This window comes from Rhinichthys klamathensis, unplaced genomic scaffold (genome assembly GCF_029890125.1).
Source record: "Rhinichthys klamathensis goyatoka isolate OS25496 unplaced genomic scaffold, OSU_Roscu_1.1 h1tg000370l_1, whole genome shotgun sequence".
NCBI classification, from domain to species: domain Eukaryota; kingdom Metazoa; phylum Chordata; class Actinopteri; order Cypriniformes; family Leuciscidae; genus Rhinichthys; species Rhinichthys klamathensis.
Genome location: NW_026606878.1, coordinates 770,280 through 790,349, shown reverse-complemented (window position 1 = coordinate 790,349; position 20,070 = coordinate 770,280). Strand labels below are relative to the sequence as shown.

The 20,070-nt window shown below is 39.2% G+C and overlaps 3 protein-coding genes across 3 annotated transcripts; 2 read left to right on the top strand and 1 right to left on the bottom strand.

Moving 5' to 3' along the window:
* The first annotated feature begins 213 nt into the window (after window positions 1–213).
* On the top strand, window positions 214–5,602 carry foxm1 (forkhead box M1). Its single transcript, XM_056233464.1, has 9 exons — window positions 214–361; window positions 1,059–1,471; window positions 1,568–1,707; window positions 2,445–2,627; window positions 2,727–2,855; window positions 2,982–3,041; window positions 3,303–3,360; window positions 3,448–3,623; window positions 4,323–5,602. Exons 2-9 carry the CDS (start codon window positions 1,096–1,098, stop codon window positions 5,112–5,114), a joined length of 1,914 nt encoding a protein of 637 aa, XP_056089439.1. The 5' UTR covers window positions 214–361; window positions 1,059–1,095; the 3' UTR covers window positions 5,115–5,602.
* Window positions 5,603–7,479: 1,877 nt separating this feature from the next.
* si:ch73-352p4.8 (cystine/glutamate transporter) lies at window positions 7,480–12,498 on the bottom strand. Its single transcript, XM_056233449.1, has 13 exons — window positions 12,064–12,498; window positions 11,369–11,621; window positions 10,320–10,446; window positions 10,128–10,243; window positions 9,902–10,027; window positions 9,249–9,348; window positions 9,129–9,173; window positions 8,905–9,028; window positions 8,702–8,805; window positions 8,499–8,595; window positions 8,141–8,290; window positions 7,881–8,058; window positions 7,480–7,749 (listed from the first exon to the last, which is right to left on the bottom strand). Exons 2-13 carry the CDS (start codon window positions 11,610–11,612, stop codon window positions 7,685–7,687), a joined length of 1,476 nt encoding a protein of 491 aa, XP_056089424.1. The 5' UTR covers window positions 11,613–11,621; window positions 12,064–12,498; the 3' UTR covers window positions 7,480–7,684.
* Window positions 12,499–13,232: 734 nt separating this feature from the next.
* Window positions 13,233–19,908, top strand: pgm3 (phosphoglucomutase 3). The gene is made up of 13 exons (XM_056233445.1): window positions 13,233–13,344; window positions 14,315–14,523; window positions 14,629–14,813; window positions 15,301–15,368; window positions 15,531–15,664; window positions 16,400–16,595; window positions 16,812–16,969; window positions 17,063–17,146; window positions 17,246–17,344; window positions 17,719–17,838; window positions 17,938–18,060; window positions 18,130–18,303; window positions 19,413–19,908. Exons 2-13 carry the CDS (start codon window positions 14,317–14,319, stop codon window positions 19,500–19,502), a joined length of 1,638 nt encoding a protein of 545 aa, XP_056089420.1. The 5' UTR covers window positions 13,233–13,344; window positions 14,315–14,316; the 3' UTR covers window positions 19,503–19,908.
* The last annotated feature ends 162 nt before the right edge of the window (window positions 19,909–20,070 follow it).

The following is a 20,070-nucleotide window of genomic DNA, read 5'->3' as shown; positions in this document are numbered from 1 at the left end:
TACATCCAAGAAATGTGGTAGAAATTCATAGAATTGGTGAATGTTTCAATAGAATACAATTTTAGACTTTGTCAATCCGGGCCGCCGATCGCCCCCTAAAGGATTATAACTTACTGCACAGTAGAAAACAGCGACACTCGACACTCGATGTCTCCGCCCATGTGTAGTCTCCATTGGGCACTGCGTGATCACGTGACAAAGCTGTACCGCTCTGCGCCAAAATTCAAAATCTCACCAAATGCGCACAAGAGTCTCCGGACTCCGGAGTCTTTCATTTACCCCATCAAAATACATTTGACCTCTCAGCACTGCCAGATTAACTCGAATAAACCATCGTCTGCACGGCTGACATGATATGAAGGTTTGATCCGCTTCGCATTATTTGATATGTGTCTTATTTTTAATGAATTAAACAGTAGGTGTACAGTAGGTTAGTTAACGTTAGACGAATCACTAGGCCGCATGTCAGATAATAAAGGAAGATCGTTTACAATTTAATAATTAAGTGTATTAATTATTTCTATTCATTTTAAGAAAATAATAATCTTTAATGTGTTTTAAAACATCGATCTAAGCGAATAACGTTATAGATAAATAAAAAAATAAAAGCAAATTATTTTTACAGACCTTGCATTGCACAAAAACTTTTGTTTCGGAATGATCTGTCGTCATTATAATAACAATTACAACAATACAGTACATCAGATTGAAAGTAATCAGTTTGTAACGGTATTTTATATTCTAGAACTAGATTCGTCATTGAAGAGTCGTTGGACAAAAAGACGTTTTATCAACAGACTTTCTTATCGGTACATTTGGACATGATCTGCAAATATATGATATTTCTATATATTTGATTTATATTTTCACAAATGTGTCACATTTGTTTTGACACTTAATCTGCTTTTGATTCAAGATGTATTGTTATTTTGTTGTTTGTATGATTCATCTTCGCGCAACTGTAGCGAAGCTTCCAGTTTTTGTAGTCGAGTAACTTAGTTCCTATACACTGTATTTATAATTAAAAACGTATAACATTTTATGGTTTATGTTGTTAGACAGGCATCAGACAGATCCATTTGCTGTGAGCAAACAATGAGAGAGAGCCCGAGGAGACCCATCATCCTGAAGAGGAGGAAGCTGCCATTTCAGAAGAGTGAATCTGATGGAGGCTGCGATGAGGCAGATGGGCCGCGCTCCAAGACCACCCAGACCAGGACCCCATCCACCGCCCGCTGCTTCCCCGATGGCATCCGCATCATGGACCACCCCACAATGCTGGACACACAGGTGGTGGTGATACCGAAAGCAGCCGATCTGCAGAGTGTCATCAGCGCCCTGACAGCCAAAGGGAAGGAGTGCGGGCCTCAGGGCCGAAACAAGTTCATCCTGCTCAGTGGCAGCACCAGTTCAGAGGAAAGCAAAACCCTTGGGTGTTTTTCTACAGAACCCGGGGCTGATCTTGGGAAAGGTGAGGGATATGACTAAGAGCATGTTTGCAAGTTATTGATGTTGTGAAGAATGTAAGATGACTTTTTTTGAATTGTTGTTTACCCCATGATAATAGTGAAAAAGGAGACTGAGTGCTACCCGCTTGATGATAGTCTGACGAACATCCAGTGGCTGGGAAAAATGAGCTCTGATGGACTCGGACCGGAATCGAACCAAAAATGCCCTAGCAAGGACAATCCAAGTGATTGTAATCAGGTAGGCTACACAACATTAAAGACGGCATGAAATGAAAATCTATTGTCTATTGCAAATGTTCTATTTTTTAAAAATGTATCACGTTTTATAAACAAGTATTATGAAAATGTTTTGAATAAACTATTTTAAAGGGTTAGTTTACCCCAAAATAAAAATTCTGTCATCATTTAGTCACCTCATGTCCTTCCAAACCCGTGAGACTCTTTTTTTTATCTTCTACGGAACACTAATGAAGATCTTTTGGATGAACAGATTTAATTTAGGCTTTTATTCACATGCGGAAGTTCAGCGTAACACACAAGAATGAACCTCATTGGTCCTTGCACGTTCTCGCATGCTTGAGCTTCTGTTTACCACAACTGATGTGTGAGTTGATGGATGTTTATATATGCATAAACGCCTAAATTCAGTCTGTTCATCATCAAAGCGGTAGTTCAATGAAGGGCAGAAAGCTCTCAGATTTCCTCAAAAAGATCTTCAGAGTCTTACTGGTTTAGAATGAAATACGGGTGAGTAATTAATGACAGAATTAAACTTTTTGGGTGAACTATCCCTTTAAATGTTTACAATATGTGTTAGAAGTAGTAGTTTTAAAAAAAGCACTATTTTTTAACTCTATGTTTGAAGTATCATGACATTAGTGTCGTCGTGTATCGAACGAATCGTTATACCCCTAATGGTTTGCTTTTTTAGAATGACATTTTATAAAATTGTTTGTTTCTTTCCTCTTCATTCAGCTGCCCAAATGTCCAGAAAAGGAGAAGAACCCTCTGTCCGAGAGACCCCCGTATTCCTACATGGCAATGATCCAGTTTGCTATCAACAGCAAGAATAACAGACACATGACCCTGAAGGAAATTTACAATTGGATCGAAGACCATTTTCCGTATTTCAGAAATGTCGCAAAACCCGGATGGAAGGTAACGTGTAAAGTTAATTCATTTTCAGTTTACAAAAATTTCTAATAAATGATGTCTGAGAGTGATTTGTTTTTGTTTTTTTATTATTATTATTATTAGAATTCCATACGTCATAATCTCTCACTGCATGACATGTTTGTCCGTGAAACGTCTCCTGATGGCAAGATCTCCTATTGGACGATTCGACCGGAAGCAAACCGCTGTCTCACTTTGGACCAGGTTTACAAGGTGTGTATTAATACAAATCACACTCTCGCTTTATTATATCTCAGTCATTTACAGTGCTGCTTTTGTCCATATGCGATTTTATCCTTTCAAATGTGGTCATCTCTCATTTCCTGGCTCATCCCACAGCCTTTGGTTGACCCAGTGACCCCCACTTGCCCTCAGACCACACAAGTTGGTTACCATCAAGTAAGATCCCCTTTCGTACTCTAAGTCATCCTCTCACGGGCAGATCGACAGGGACCAGCCTTTCAACTTCTACAGGAATCAGTTATTTTATTTCAGGGAGATTCAGACAGACAGAAGGAAGCATGTTCAGCTCGAGATCATCGCTTGTTTTGTTCCTTTTATCATCTAAGATTCCTTAGAAAGACAGACAGCCTTGACGCCGTAGCTATTTTGAACGTCACACTTTGAACAAATGTAAACAAATCCTCTTTGTTCCCGTAGCAACAGAAGAGAGGTCCTCCGGAGGTGAAGAAAGCGATACCCATCGCCGGTAGCACAGGTGAGTGTTGGGCTGGATGAGAGAGATGAATGACTCAGAGCACTGGAGTCTGTTTCCTGACGGTCCTTTATTTCCGCTCGCCCTCAGAGAGAAAGATGAAGCCTCTTCTGCCTCGGACTGACTCGTACCTGGTTCCCATCCAGCTTCCTTTGGGTCAGTCACTCTTCCTGCCCACCTCCAGTCCCGTGTCTCTCGCCACTCCTCCACACACTCAAATCGCTTCCATTCCCAGCTCCAGCAAGAGGGTCCGGATTGCTCCTAAGGTAAAAACCTATATGTGTGTGTGTGTGTGTGAGAAAGAGAGAGAGAGAGAGATTTGAGGTAGGATTTACTTTGAAACAATTTTCATTCAGAAATTTCTAGTAAATTACACAAAGAGATGGCAAGGAACACATTGAATTAAATTTGAATGATATTTTTTGAGTATTATGGTAATTAATTAATGGTCAATTAATTGGAAATCAATACATCCAACCCTATCCACCTGAAAATCCACCTAAAACCAAATGGTAGATGGTTTACATGCTATCGGGCTGGTCATGTATGGTCATCAACTGATAGAAGCTAGTCTAAAGCCCAAAGTATACTTTAGCAGTCCACGTGATGTGATTTTCGTCATCGGGAGGGTCCACGGACGTCCACTCACACCATTCGTGTGCAGCCCGATTTTGTCCGAGCAGTCAGTATCGCCACTCCCTGTACACACGAGTATGCGTGATCGCAAACGTTAAAAGTGAGCGCACATTCAAAACCGATTTCAATACCTCACATATTAATAGCGGCTACCTGATCCCCCCCAAATTATAGGCCTATACACATAGTACGCGTGTTAATTGAAATGAAGTATACCTGGGCCTTAAATGGTTGATGGTAGTTCAGAATTCAACTTTATGGTCTTTTACAACAGAGAATTCATTTCTTGAGGAAAGCATTTCGTGTTTAACGAATGTGTGTCATGTAAGGTCTCGCAGAGTGACGTGAGCTCGGTGATGCTGTGTAATCCCGCCTCTCAGGAGGTAAAGGAGGAGCCTGTGTGTGTGTCTCTGACTCCTGTGGCGTCCGAAGCTCCGCTCCCCAAAACCAGACAGCGAGAAAACAGCAGCTCCCGCCGCAAACAACGCCTGGTCCGGCCAGCCACTGAGGAACCCGTCCTGCTCTACCCCGACAGCACTCTCTTCGACTCAGGCGTTGTCTCTGACGTCTCCACCTTCCAAGACACTCAGGAGGCGGAGCCTGATCCGGAGCCCCTGCCCACCTGTAAACCCGACTTTGACAGCCCAAACAGAGAATACACTTTTAAAACGCCCATCAAGGGCAGCCACCCTTCCTCATCTACTCCCAGCAAGCCACCCACAGTGCTGGAGCCCTGGAGGATCACTCCTGTCGGGAAGGGAGGTGTGCTGGACTTTAGCCCCATTCGAACGCCCAGTGGGCCACAGCTCACCCCACAGCGGCACGAACACACACCTTTCAGTTTTAACAGCACACCGTTTAAGGAGCTGCCGCTTTTCAACTCCCCTCGAGAGCTGCTCACCTGTGCCCGACCCTCCCCGAGACGCTCCACCCCGGCCTGCTCCAGAGAGCTGCTGCAGGTGGGCATCGCCAACCGCTCTCTCACCGAAGGGCTCGTCCTGGACACCATGAACGACAGCTTGAGTAAAATTCTAGTGGATATCAGCTTCTCCGGCCTGGAGGACGATGATCTCGGCATGGCAAACATCAGCTGGTCCCAGTTTATCCCTGAGCTGAAGTGACTCCTGACTTCCTTTATCTGAGCTGCTTAACTTCCTTCACTGCCTTTGACTCTTATTTACTTGCTTTTGATCTCTTCTATTTTTATAAGTATTTTCTTAATTTCTCTGCTAACAAATGTTGCTATTTCACTGCCTATTACTGTACGTGTTTGTGTTTTGGATATGTAGGCCTTTATTTGCGAGCAAAACTGTTAGTGACGAATGTACTTAGAGATAATTATTTTGCACAAGTTGTAATATATAAATGTGAGTGTGTGAGAGAGCGAGAGAGAGAGAGAGAGAGACAGACAGAGTGTGTATTATAAGCAAGTGGACAAACAGATTTAACAGATTAATTCATTTACACTACCCAACTTTACATTATTTCTTTGTTTTGGAATAATTTTGAATACCTTGGTTTAGCCAGATGGATTGACGGTGAAAATGACACACAAAAAGAGATTTTTAAGAGAATTTGGCATATAAAATAAAACCGTATGCAAAACCTTATATAAGTTCTCTTAGAATGAAGGGTTTGTTAGTTAATTGCAGATGGTCATGTAAGTGTTGCACTTTTTTACTGTTGTAGAATTTACCAGTCGTTTAGATGGAGTATCGAGCTGTTTATAACATCCTATAATGTGTTTTCATGGTTACAAGCATGTCGTAATAGTGACTCATCTCTGCTGCTTTTCTGCATTCATGTATTTTTGCTATTAAGAACAATTTAAGACACTTGTGTTCTGGATGTTGGATATGACCAAGATGAGCGTTCTAAGAGATTTTTGGTGCATTCCAAAGCTTTTAATGTTCATTTCTATGTATAGAGTGATTAGTAAGCATGCAGAGTTCAAATGCTTAGAAGACTACCATCAAATGTAGCTGTTAATTCATGTCATGTCACAATATAATTCATTATATTGTATTCTTCCAATGTAAAAACAGCAAAAAAAAATGCAAGATGTCATAAATATACAAAACTACACAGTTGACAGATTGACGGTGTTAAAATGTCAGAACACATGAGCATTAGAAGTTAAATACAAAATCCTAAAAATATAAAAGTACATTCAAGCACAGACATTTGAAAATCTGTCACTGTCATTACCAAGCATTACCAAGATACTTGGCTTTTGTAAGATTTCGAAGCTATTTATTAATCAACTTTGACATTTCTCAACAGTCAACCTTTTGGTAACATAAAAAGATGTCCCGTTCAGACCCAGCCATTGAAAAAAACCAAAAACAATAATAGGATGTGTTTTGTGATTCTTGTGAAGATCGTTTTGAAATATTAAAGTTATCTACCTGGCATTTCACTGAGCTATGAAAACCTGCTTTGACCAGAAACTACAATCGTCATTTCCAACAAAGCATACAATTTGGTTTCTCTTCCTATTGTACCTATTTCTCTTTAGAATGAAGGGATACTTTAAAAATGCATTTAAATGGGAATTAGAAAAATCCAGGGCACTTTTAATTCCTGTCTTTGACTCTTTGATTTAAATAAAAACTAGAATTTTATTAAAGAAAATGTGAGTGTTGATTGACGGAATTGATAGGGTGCCAGGATGTTGCTGTGCAGTCGCTATACTTTAAAAAATAAAAGGATCGGTTCTTTATTGGCATCAACGGTTTCATCGCACAAACGGTTATAGTAGTAAAAAGGTTCTCCTGATTATTAAAATATTCAACTTTAAAATAATGGTTCTTTTAAAAGAACCCACATTTTTTTAATTCTGTCATTTACTCGCCCTCAAGTTCTTTGGACACAACTACCACTTTGACGCTTCAAAAAATTCATAAAGATAAAAACGAATAATTCGTCAAACGAATCCATATGAATTGAGCGGTTTAGTCCAAATTTTCTGAAGAGACTCAATCGCTTTAAATGATAAACAGATTGAATTTAGGCTTTTATTCACATATAAACATTCATCAACGCACACATCAGATATGGTAAACGGAAGTTCAAGGACGTTTGCTTGATGTGCAAGAACCAATGAGGTCCATTCTTGTGTTACCCAGCACGATTGAGCTTCTGCAGGAACCAATGACATTTGTTCTTATGCATCAAGCAAGTACAGTTGAGCTTCTGTTTATGTTCACTGATCAAGATTTATATGTGATTTAAAACCTAACAAAGCGATCAAATCCTCAGAAAATTTGGACTAAACTGATCGATTCATATGGATTAGTTTTACGATTTTTATATGAACTTTTTGAAGTGTCATTGCGTGGACTGTCAATGGAGGGACAGAAATCTCTCAGAATTAATTTAAAATATATTAATTTGTGTTTCGAAGATTAACAAAAGTCTAACAGGTTTGGAATGACTTGAGGGTGAGTAATTGACCATTTTTTCATTTTTGGGTGAACTAATCACTGTAAGGTTCGTTGGGGAACCAAAAATGGTTCTTCTATGGCATCACTGTAAAAACCCCCTATTGAAACCTATGTTTTTAAGTGTGTAGGGTGGTTAGGGGTTTGTTAAAATGAGCAATAGTTATAGCAAGCACCACTAAAATGTAAAACTTTGACGCCAATCGCAACACTCAGCGCATGAATTTCGCTGGTTTGGTGATGCTCCATCAGTAGGTCTGAACTTCCTGCTGAGCCACTTCCAGAAGAATCTGCATCTGTTGACTGATATAATCTGCACACAATGAAGTTTAGGTCAGCGATTGGAGCCTTGACTGATCCCAGGAATAATTCTACTGAAGAATCATATTAAAATGAATGTTAAGCTTATGGATTCAATACATAAAGGTGCTTTGCAGTACTTACTGAAGGATTTTTTCCAGCGTTCAGGTATATATGACTTCTTGACTGTCAGGTAATACACAGGTATTCCTGAGATGGTGAGGGCACAGCTGCCCCCTGTGTTCCAAGGGTCCGAATACAAGGACAGGCCCACGATGAAGAAACACACTATGGTAAAGACCATGGCAAATGCTAGAGGGACCTGAAGAAAGTCACACCAATGTTTAATAAATTCAGTGACAAATTCCTATTAATATATCAATTAATAAGCCATTTAAATGGACCTTGAACGGTCTGGGATGTTCTGGAAATCTGTAGCGGTGGATGATCATTCCCAAGGTCGCCATGGCAATGAAGAGCCAACGGGAGAATGACGCAAAGTTGATCAGTTGAAAGATCTCTCCTCTTGCCAACATGATGATGACCAGAGGATACTGCAAACATCAGGAGGGACATGACGATCATGGAAGAACCAGATATGGCTAGAGGGATGATGTAATCTGGATTACATAATCAGATTAAAATGTTTTTTACGCAATAAAATATTTGGGGAAACAAAATGGGTTCTTCTATGGCATAACTGTGAAAACCTTTTGGAACCTTTATTTTTGAAAGTGTACTCAGCACTGGATGTGACTGTACCAGAAAAAGCACGGCTGGCAGCGGTGTTTGTCTGCGAATATGGATCATGGAGAAGATCACTGGAAAGTGACCCTCTCTGGCTCCCACGAACAACATCCTGCAGAAACAGAGTTTCAAAATCTTTTAACCGTTCAAAGCCAAAGCTATTAAACATAAATTTAGATGCACAACTTCTTTTGCCTTTACGTTTCTGAGATCCTTACCTGGGTGAACCAAAAAAGCCTCCATTAAGAGCTCCAAGGCAGGAAAGAGCGACTAATATGGGTATTGCTGGAGCTATACCCTGCAGAGCCCGACCTGCAAACGTCTGCAATGCATTTAGGACAGCACAGTCAAGACATTTACTCTCTAAACTAGATCCTGTAATACTCATCTCTAAAATTGTCTGTGGTCCACTACTACTAACCACTGCCACGGCATCTGATATCAGTAACTCATCTGCGGTCATCATTGTATAGTAAGCCACATTGACCAGAACGTAACACACGGTAACTGTAACCATGGAGAAAATGATGGCCAATGGAATGGTTCTAACAAGAATATATGAGAAAGGAATCTTAGGTGTCTTTATATATTCATAAAAACATTCTGTCAAGGTTTCAATTTGGCAATGCAAGAAGGTCTGTATACCTGTTGGGGTTAATTACCTCTTCGGTTATGAAATTTAAATAAAACCTGTAAGAAAAAACAAACTTTACATTATTTTTTTTAATCCTTTCCTTTAAGATATTTGGCACTCATGATACCCACCATCCGCCGTATGCATAAAGACCTGAATAAAAGGCCAAAGGAAGTTTGGTCAGAGATAAAGAATCAGAGTCAAAGGCATTCTGGAAATTTTCAGTTTTCCCTGAAACAGAAAAAATGAAAATAGGAAGTCAGTTTCCTTACTCTCTTCTCATAATGAAATTAATTATCAAAATGGGGTTATTAACTGAAGCTAAAACCATTTAAAAAAAAAAAGTTTTTGTTACTTGAAATAAAATAAACGTCACCTGAAATAACATGAAAAAGTCAAATTTATATTTAAGAGTGTTGCCAGTTTAATTTTATACACTAAAACTGAAATAAAAAATATTTTTAATTGTAAAAAATATATATTTTTAAGAAATTTTTTTTCAAAGTGTTTTGACCCGAATGAGGATTTACACCAGATGTTATGCAGACTTTTTTTTTTATCTAAAAAAAAAATATATATATATATATATTTGAACATATACTTTCCCATCTCACACACTTGGGACTGAATTTTAATAAACACGAATATGCATGCCTATTGAAAATTTTAAAACATTTTTTTAACAAGCTTTATGCAGGTAAAATGAATAGATTTTGTTTGAAAACATTCCAAAGTAATCCTAAATGAATAATGTATTGCAGTAGATACAGCATGCAATTCTTACCATTGGCCAGAGCCATGATGCCCGGGATGATGATCAGAATCAGAGCAAACATCTTGATGAAGGTCAGCGAGATCTGCGTACGAGCTGCCAAAGACACACTCCAGCAGTTCACTGCCACCACAAACGCTATAGATAGAATAGTTGACCGTTTTACATGACAGATTTAGTTCGCTGTACAAACTAAACGTTAGTAATCCACTGCTGATCGTAAAAAAACAGCACTCACTGACTCCAAGCACGCTGACGAGTTTAACCAGAGCTGTCGGAGCGGCACACGGCAAGAAAAACGGCTCCACTACATAACGGCCAAAAGCCAGAGACACATAGGAAGCCACTGCAGGTCTGAAATTATATTTGGACATTTAACAATTCGCTGAACACAATAAAACCCAAACACTGTTCGCACACACACACACACCTGATGAATATGAACTCAGTCCACAGTCGCAGGAATGCAGGCAGGGGCCCCAGAGTCTCCAAAAGGTAGGTGTAATGGCCCCCTGATTTAGTAAAGGTTGTGCCCAGCTCAGCATAGCACAGAGCACCTGAAGAGAACATGCAATATTTAAAAACTGGTTTGACATTGAATAGGCTAAAAGTGAAAATAGTAGCTACACACAACCAGTCAAAAGCTTTGAATAATAAAGATTTTTTAAATGTTTTTGAAAGAAGCTGCATTTATTTGATGAAAAATAGTAAAAAAGGAATATGGTGAAATATTTTTACAATTTAAAATAACTGTTAAAAAAAACCCGATGTGACACTGAAGACTGGAATAATGGATGATGTGTTTTAAATTGTAATTTTTCACAATATTACTCTTTTTACTGTATTCTTACTGATCAAATAAATGTAGCCTTGATGAGCAGAAGAGCGTTGTTGGTTGAATAGGCCAAAATGTTGTGGACAGGTTTAAAGTTTTTTGGGACTATTATCTCTGCATTGTTGAAATGGGATGATAACCTAAAAGGCATTATTTAAAAAGCCCATCCTAGGCTCTTCTTCTAAAGTCAGTCTAAGTATCTAAAGTTGTCTATTTATAGAGCAGAGATAGAAAGCGTGTCAACTTTCTCAATCACATAGTGTGGTTTGTCAACTCCACAGCTCAGCAGACGAGTCAGATTAGAGGCAAAGTACCTTTGTGTTTGTGCTCTGGAGAACGTCAAATGTTTCTATTTACAATGTGTTTCTGCAGCGGTGAGCAATGTAGCCAATCACAGACATGTTTGTTGATCTCTTGAATGCAATGGCCAATCAGAGGTGTTTAGTCAGAATCCACCCACCACTCAAAACACCGGAGTTTTTGGTCAGTGCTGAGCTCTGCAAACTCACGAATCCTCTGTTAGACACGCTGTTAGTGAGATTCATTGTGCAGTGAACATGCTGTTTTTATTGTTAATCCAACGAAATGTAAAAACACAAAACTTTTGATCTGTTCAGTGTATAAGCACCAAAGATGTTCCTCACCAAAAGTGGAGAGGACGCCACACAGAGCCCAGACCAGCAGGGACAATCCCACACTGCCCGAATTCATCAATACGCCTTTGGGGGCGATGAAGATGCCGCTGCCCACCACAGTGCCAATGATGAAGGAAATGGATGGCAGCAGCCCTATCCTCCTCCTGAGATGAACTGCATCATCTTTCATGGTTTTTTTGCTACCTTCATCGGACACATTATCAGTGGCGGGCGCTCTTTTAGAGACCCCCATCTCTCAGATCTTCACAAAGAGTACACAAATAATTTGCACAAATATCAAAAGTGACACTTTAAATCACAGTAAACAAACAACAAGGGTTACACTTTATTTCATTGGTCCACTTTAGACATTCTACTTACTACTATAAGCAACTTCACAACTATTTGTCAACTAATAGAATAGTAAACTGTTGGGGTTAGAATAAGTTGGTGGACTTGCAAAGTTACTTATAGTCAGTTGGTGTGGCGACCATCAAAATAAAGTGTTAGCAGAATTAAGCAGGCAGTCTAATAATACTCTGATGATGACTGATAGTTGACATGTAGTTGCAAATTTACCAATATAGTAGAATGTCTATTATTTTCAAAGTGATACAAATCTGCTAAAGACATTGGTCAAATATTCAAATGCAAATCTTCATTTAAGTAAAATGTGAGATCTATCAATATTTTTTTGTACTCACCAGTCAGCTAGTAAGACCAGTATACTTTTCTCATTTGCTCTATGCCACTTGTTTTTGCACCTCCTTTCATGCAGAGTAACCCTGGAAACTGACCATCCAGTTCAGAGCTCAGGCAAGAAACAAAGCCAGCAGTCTTCCCCAGATTCATCAACACGAGTAATTAAAGCCTTTTAGACGGGAAAGCCATGTGCCATTGTGCTCTGTATGTAGTGTGTGAGTGCACACAGCGGGACGCAGGAATCTGCCATGAGGACCTCCTCTTCTTGTTGAAGCAGCTGCAAAAACTTCTTGTCAACATCAACATAAAAAAACAAACAAAAAATGATTACAGAGAATGCACATATTATCCAAGAGCTGATTTTGTTAAGTCTACCAAGCAGATTACTGAAAGTCCTTTCAGAGCATGCTAAGGAGTGTTAGTTTGTGTGTGTGAGGGTGAGGGGTCCTCACTGAGGGGGAGCTTAACAGTAAACTGTTATTTGGCCAGGGGCCGCAAACTTTCTCTCTCCTGGTTCTGTCTGGCTGCATGGCTTCATTCTGTCAGACATCAGACATGTGTGTTAAAGTCTCTTTCAAACCATGAAGGGCCCCTCTTATGTTTTTGTTTTTTTGTATGTTTATTTTTTACTGTTCCTTTGTACGTGGGGGAACGGGCATCATCTTATAAAATGAGACAGACATAAACAGTGCAAAGGCATTTGAGAAGCTGTTCCCCAATGCTGAAATGGAAACACATCTGTAAAAAAATAAAAATAAAAGTTTTACAACATCTGCATAAACATGTTTTCTGAACATTGTTTACACAGCTGATAATGAACTAAAAAAAACAAACATCTGGGGCTACACCATACAAGCCATAGAAAATGTTATTAAAGTTAAGTTATTTTAAGATATAATGTATATATATATATATATATATAATAATAAAACATGATTATATTTACATAATAAATATTTTGTAATATAATAATAAGATTTATTTCATATTTATTATATCTGTGATTGGAACTCTTATTTAGAATACTATTATTATAGTAAAACTCAGTATTTCAGGAATAACAATGAACATTCTCAGTTAGCACAGGTTGCTAGCCTTTGAAATAATTAAACTTTGATCTGTGGGTTAAACCCTTTCTTTTACTGTCTATGGTTAAAATATGCAAAACGTTCCTGTGTACGTCAGTAGAGGGGGCGTGGTGACTAACGTCACTGTAGCCACGTAATCAGGGAAGCAGGAAGCGCTGCTCAGAGCTCACGCCCTTCAGCCGCAGAAACAGCAGAGTGAGTGTAAACTTCATCAACTGTCATCATAGTAAACTCATTTAATGGTAAATACTCTAACTAATTATAAGAGTTCAGTTGTCTTGTTTTTGTTTGCATACACGGATAATGTGTTGCAAAAGTGTGATTAGAAGATTCATTCATTCATTTTTAATATTTTAACAACTGTAATGTCATTATGATTATGTTTACATCTATTTATATCTGTAAGTGTGCATGTTTTATTGTTCGGTTGTTCATTTATCATTCTGGGATATATTACTTGGAACAGACAAATTACTCCTTGCTATTTATCGCGGGATTGATTGATTGGAAGATTATTGTTTTGATTATTGCAGTTTTTTAATGGAGGTGTGTGCACTTTAAATCGCAAACTGCTTTGGGTTTTTAACGTTTTTCATGTTTATAGTCCAATCTCAGCAATGCATATAACTAACTACATGAAGCACATGTTATGGGGTAACCCATTAAAAGTTACTTTTTCATTAATAGTAAAGTAATGCATTTCTTTAAATTAACAATAAAATATCTCAGTTAGCCTACTCTTTCAAATAAGTAACACAAAATACTTTGTTTTCCAATACATGAATTGACAGCTCTCCTGTCCTCATGTGAGAGAAATCTGGAGTAAATGCAGAGCAGAGGTGTTGTGTGAACATGCATTTACTCGTTTTACACAAAAACAGATTCAGTATTCCTCAAAAATGAATAAAAACAGTGAAATATTACATAAACCTGCAATAATTAAATATGTTAAATTACACATATTTATGTATTTATTCTTACTTTATGAACCAATGTCTTTGCTGCTGACCTTCGATGATCCAGTTCAACCACACGAATAAGCAAAAATGACTTTAGATAAACATCACATTTGTGTTTCATTTTGTTTATTGCTGAAGTAAGAGTGTTGAACTTTCTTCTCCTGCTTCTTATTGTTACATTGAGTTGTTTTTGTCTTTGTTTTCAGAGATGGCTCAGTTTGAGGAGGTATCTCAAAAGTCCAAGCTGCATCCGAAGCCAGAGGGGCTTAAGTTGCAATATGGCACAGCTGGATTCCGCACTCACGCCAAACATCTGGACCACATCATGTTCCGCATGGGGCTATTGGCAACTCTGAGGTCTAAAAAGACAAAATCCACCATAGGAGTCATGGTGACTGCCTCCCATAACCCAGAGGTAAGAGATGCACACATGTGTGTCCACATTTACTGTCATATCAATAGAACAGTGGTGCATTTTCACTTTCCGAGGATGTTGCTGCAATGTTATCATCTTTTTCAGGAAGACAATGGGGTGAAGCTAATTGACCCCATGGGGGAGATGGTGACAGCAGTGTGGGAGGAATACGCCACACAGCTAGCTAACGCCGAGCAGGACTCTCTCCTCAAAGCACTGAGAGATGTTATTGAGAAAGAGGACATCAGCATGAGTGAACCAGCGAGTGTCTACATCGGCAAAGACACCAGGTAAGCCTGGCTTCTGTTTACAAAGCAGGCAGGTTAACAACTGTCACAGTTGAAAGCTACCAAACCTGTAGACTTCATAGTGGCCAAGCCAGTAGATCAAGTCAAAAACACTGCCAGTGCCAACAGATGTTTTACAGTCTGAAAATGTGATTCAATATTGTAGCTGAAAGTAATCATGCTTATTGTAATCATCATTATCAGGATTTTTTTTGGTCCTCATACACATTTAGCTATACATTATCAACTGAAAAAGGTATAAGCTGAAGCCGTAGCTTATTATATTATGTTGGCAGACCATCAAAATAAAGTGTTAGCAGATATTTAGCAGACAGTCTACTAATACTCTAATGACTGCTAGTTGACATGTAGTTACTTATAATTATTTTATTAGTTTGTTATTACTTATACAAAGTTACTTATAATTAGTAGAATGTCTAAAGTGGACTATCGAAGTTATCTTTTATTTCTCTTTGTTTGTTTTATTTAGACCAAGCAGTGTCAGTCTCTCTCAGGCTGTATTGGATGGCGTTTCCAGTTTGGGAGGCAAAACTCATGGTGTGTTCACAAAGTTCCTAACATTACAAAAATTAAAGTAGTCTTGCCGTTGCATTATTTTTTAGAGTGTAGGTGCAGTTGGGAGATATGACAGTACAAAGGTTGATGTATTGCTCTGTTGGTTATTCTGTGTTGATCATGGGTGTGTGTTTCTTTTAAAAGACTATGGTCTGGTCACCACTCCCCAGCTGCATTATATGGTGTGCTGTTGCAACACAAATGGCTGCTATGGCAGTCCCACTGTTGAGGGCTACTACCAGAAACTCTCACAGGCTTTCCTTCAGCTCACCCAGAACGTAAGGGCGACATACAAGCTTCTGCATGATCTCCAAACACTATAGTGCCCTTATTACGCTAAAGGTTCCTCATTTTGTTTTGTAGGTCTCCTACAATAATTTTGCATGCATCCAAGGTCACTTTCATTTTCTCATAATATACATTGCAGCATCACCACTTTTCTCACAGTGTGTCTCTAGACCCCTCCTTTCTAAATCCCACCCTGTTGTGATTGGTCTACCGCTTTATCAGAAACGAAACGCCTATTACCATATCTGAATTTCAGCTTGATACACAGTGATAGGAATAGTAACGATGGCTCCGGCTTTACTGCATCATTTTGGGCTAGAGTCTTCATCCATTGGAAGTGCAGGCAAAATCGGCAAAACAAACCAAACTGCAACTGCAGTGTTTTAGGGCTGGTCAAAGTAGTTTTTTGTTTGCCAGCGGCCAGTGAAGACCATAGATTGGCATTAAGCAAATTTGTTACAAACCTAAATAGGTTTTTGCAGGAAGTAAGGCTGGATTTACTGACGACTCGTTTCAGGCAGTTCAGAATCTGTTCTTTCTTTTGGGAGACAATAACTTAATTTATCGTATACTTTGATCTGTGAAACTTTGCAAACCTTTTTACATTCACAAACGACTATATTTCACACTACATGAAAGGTAATGTCCAAAAAAAGCATAATAGGGGCACTTTAATGATCCTGTTTATTTCTAGCATTGAGTGTTTTTCTACTTGTATTCCAAAGGCCCCAAATCGCACTGATGATCAGAAGAAGCTTCTGGTGGATGGAGCCAACGGCATTGGTGCATTGAAGATGAGAGAAATGGAGATGTTTCTACGCTCCGAACTGCAGGTCATGCTTTCAAATGATGGCAGCAGTGGGAAACTCAACCACTTGTGTGGAGCAGATTACGTCAAAGTCCAGCAGAAAGCTCCTCAAGGTCTGTCAGAACTCTTTGAAGGATGAAAATAAAAATTCATTGAACGTCCAATGAGGAAAAAACCCTTTCATATGAGATGAAAAGATGATTAAATATTTGTGTTTGTTTAAACCGAACCAGAGAGAGTTTAATTTACAATATAATGAAAGAAGCCTTGAAAACACTTAAATCTGTTCATACCGAATAATCAGAGAAATCTCACTTTTCTCTCTCCAGGTGTGAGTATGACAGCAGGTGAACGCGGCTGCTCGTTCGATGGTGATGCCGATCGCATTGTTTACTATTATACTGACTCTAAGGGCCGCTTCCATCTCCTGGACGGAGACAAGATCGCTACTCTAATCAGCACATATCTCAAAGAGCTGCTCACACAGGTTCTACTACACACATGAATAAGGTCTAGAATGGAACTAGCCACTTCTAAATTTAAATTCGGACATTAATTTTGTCTATGTGTGTGTGTTCAGGCTGGGTTGAATTTACAGATTGCTGTTGTTCAGACAGCATATGCTAATGGGAGCTCAACTCGCTACTTGGAGGACGTCATGAAGGTGATGTTCTTAGAAATATGTCCTGTTACTATAGTACTCTCCAATTTCTTGCTACTCAGTGTTTATGAGATGTTAAGGTGACCTTTGACCTTTCAACAGGTCACAGTCTGCTGTACGAAAACAGGAGTGAAGCACCTACATCATGCGGCGCAGGAATATGATATTGGAGTGTATTTTGAGGCTAATGGACATGGAACTGTGAGTTCATTGCAAAATAATGCAATTTTCACTATTTAAATTAGCAGGTCAGAGTTCAGCAAACTTACTTTTGAACCAGCTTTTCAGTTTAGAGTCTTTAAAGAGGACCTATTATGCTTTTTTACATTTTCAACTTTCTTTAGTGTGTAATGTTGCTTCCAAAGTGAGCTATTCTCTATATCAGTGCGCACTGTTTCTGAACTCCTTGAAATGCCTTAAGTTTTTTACCGCGAACGCACACCTCACAATGTTCTTCATTTAAATGATTCCTGCCAAAGGCATATGCAAAATAAAGGGGCGGGGCCTGGATGCGTTTGGTTAGTAGTGTGTTGAAACTTGTGGTTTTACTAGTGTTTTTTGCTGATATGTTTCAGGTTTTGTTCAGCAAAGCAGCACAGAAACAGATTTTGGAGCTGGTGAAAGACCCGAACACCAACGATGAGAAAAAACGTGCGCTAAAAATCCTGGAGAACACAGTTAATCTGATTAACCAGGTATAAAAACATACGCCATCAAGCTGCATCTTCAGATGCCCTATAGATATAAATCTAGGCGTAATTTTCCATACTTAACTCCCTTGCTCTCTTCCTCAGACGGTTGGAGACGCTATCTCAGATATGCTAGTGATTGAAGCTGTGTTGGCTATCAGAGGGATGTCTGTGCAAGACTGGGATGCAGTTTACACAGACCTGCCCAACCGTCAACTTAAAGTCACGGTGTGTACTTATGTGTGTTTTGTGAGGTTTGAGTGTAAGTGTGTGTGTTTTAACTGCTGGACTCTGCAGGTGTCAGACCGGCGTGTCATAGATACGACAGACGCAGAGAGGAGGGCCGTGACTCCAGAGGGTCTGCAGGAGGCCATCGACTCGCTTGTCAAGAAGTACAAAAACGCTCGGTCCTTTGTTAGACCATCTGGAACTGAAGATGTGGTCAGGGTCTATGCTGAGGCTGACACACAGGTACACACACTGCTAGTGTCATTATAAGCACTTTCTCTTGCTTATCACTAGGGGGCTGCCTAATAGTCGACCCAACATTAATTGATGAGGAGAGGCTTTTTTAATTAGTCGGTTGATCGTCACACAGTCTGTGACTGACAGATCGTTAACACTGCTGGTCCATGATAGCCTGGTTAAAACCAGACCATTCTCAATTGTAACTGAGTTATGGTCTGGCAAAGCGTCATAGACAAATCATTTCCAGAGGAGCGTCACCAACGGACGTGGCGGATAGACCTAAAACCAATCAGAGCGATGAAGGAGATGACGTATGCAGAGCGGCGGAGAAACATCTTCGAGTGTTGTTCTTTGCTCGGTTTTTAACAAAAAGGAAACGTTCAAATCGCTTAAAACAGACGCGATAGCTGATTCGAACGAGTGATGTTCGACGGATGCGGCATCCATCTTTGTAATGTAGGCTACAAAATCTGCTTCAAAATCCCAGCGCTGTCGTCATCGTGTAAAGCCCGCCCCAACGTTTCTGATTGGTGCCTCGATTTCGGCGGATTGGAAATGGGCCTGAATGAGCTCTTTGCCAGACTAACTTTCAGAGCAAATCTAAATTTGCCGGAAGTTGTCTGGGTTTTCCCAGGCTAGGTCCATGAGGTTATTATGTCTGACAGGAAATCCAAACATTCGCCTTTCAACGTTGTTTACCTAGATAAATGTGCGCTGTTATTAGGCACATTTCCAAGTGTTCGTGTGGGGTGTGGAAGGTAAATTAGTACCGCATTTACTGTACGACATGTTTAATTTAATGTGCATTTTGCGGCGTTCACGCCATCCTGTAATTACCTTAGTCTCAAGATGACAACATGTGACGTTACATTCAAGCTGTTCGCGTCCTCGGACTGCATGGCATTTCTGTGGCAGCACTATTAACGCCTAAATGAATCTGCAGCGGTCATGTGGTACAAGTTGGAGTTCTCAGAAAATTCCAATCTTCCAAGCTGTAATTACCAGCTCTACAAGGACTAGAAAAATATTTGGTCTGGGGAAGCCCTAAATATCACAATATATTTAATTGTAATTGCAATTGCAATGTAATTTTATTTTAATTTTATTTGCAGGAAAGTGCTGATGATCTGGCTCATGAGGTCAGCTTGGCTGTGTATCGTCTCGCTGGAGGAGTCGGAGACGAGCCTAAACCTTTACAATAATCTCACTCACACACACACACGCACACATTCATGCCATCAGTCAATGAGATTCAATCCAATCAAATCATGTCAATATTAAAAATACTGTAAACTATATATTTTTTGTTGCACTAACAAATGTTTTGGAAGATGACCAATGTTAATAGTTTACTCTTGTACTGTATGAATGACCAACAATCTTTATTAATGGAAGTGTATGATTATGTGGGAATGTTAAACCATGATCCATGTGAATATTTCCTCAGACTCACTTCATCAGACCAGACTGTATAAAATGCATTTGTCAATTTTGCCAATAATTTTCACATTTACCTGCCATCTTGATAATAGAGTGAAAAAATGAAAATAGCACTACGGAACAAAAGTTTGGTGTCGGTAAGATTTTTAAATGTTTTTGAAAGTCTCACCAAGGCTGAATTTATTGGATAAAAACTACATAATACTGCCAAATATTATTACAAATTATAATAACTGTTTTCTATTTGAATATATATATATAAAAAAAAAAAAAATCTTCTTGTGATGTAAAGCTGAATTTTCGGCATCATTACTCCAGTCATCAGTGTCA

What these genes read in the sequence shown, in the direction of transcription:
- foxm1 (XM_056233464.1), top strand. Translation starts at nt 1,096, where the DNA reads ATGAGAGAGAGCCCGAGGAGACCCATCATCCTGAAGAGGAGGAAGCTG. An exon ending in CACAAGTTGGTTACCATCAA is followed by an intron (nt 3,042 to 3,302) that starts GTAAGATCCCCT and finishes TTGTTCCCGTAG; the next exon opens with CAACAGAAGAGAGGTCCTCC. An exon ending in GGGTCCGGATTGCTCCTAAG is followed by an intron (nt 3,624 to 4,322) that starts GTAAAAACCTAT and finishes GTGTCATGTAAG; the next exon opens with GTCTCGCAGAGTGACGTGAG.
- si:ch73-352p4.8 (XM_056233449.1), bottom strand. Translation starts at nt 11,612, where the DNA reads ATGGGGGTCTCTAAAAGAGCGCCCGCCACTGATAATGTGTCCGATGAA. An exon ending in CATCATGGCTCTGGCCAATG is followed by an intron (nt 9,349 to 9,901) that starts GTAAGAATTGCA and finishes TTTCTGTTTCAG; the next exon opens with GGAAAACTGAAAATTTCCAG. An exon ending in ACGCTGGAAAAAATCCTTCA is followed by an intron (nt 7,750 to 7,880) that starts GTAAGTACTGCA and finishes CATTGTGTGCAG; the next exon opens with ATTATATCAGTCAACAGATG.
- pgm3 (XM_056233445.1), top strand. Translation starts at nt 14,317, where the DNA reads ATGGCTCAGTTTGAGGAGGTATCTCAAAAGTCCAAGCTGCATCCGAAG. An exon ending in CCAGCAGAAAGCTCCTCAAG is followed by an intron (nt 16,596 to 16,811) that starts GTCTGTCAGAAC and finishes TTCTCTCTCCAG; the next exon opens with GTGTGAGTATGACAGCAGGT. An exon ending in CAGTTAATCTGATTAACCAG is followed by an intron (nt 17,839 to 17,937) that starts GTATAAAAACAT and finishes TCTCTTCCTCAG; the next exon opens with ACGGTTGGAGACGCTATCTC.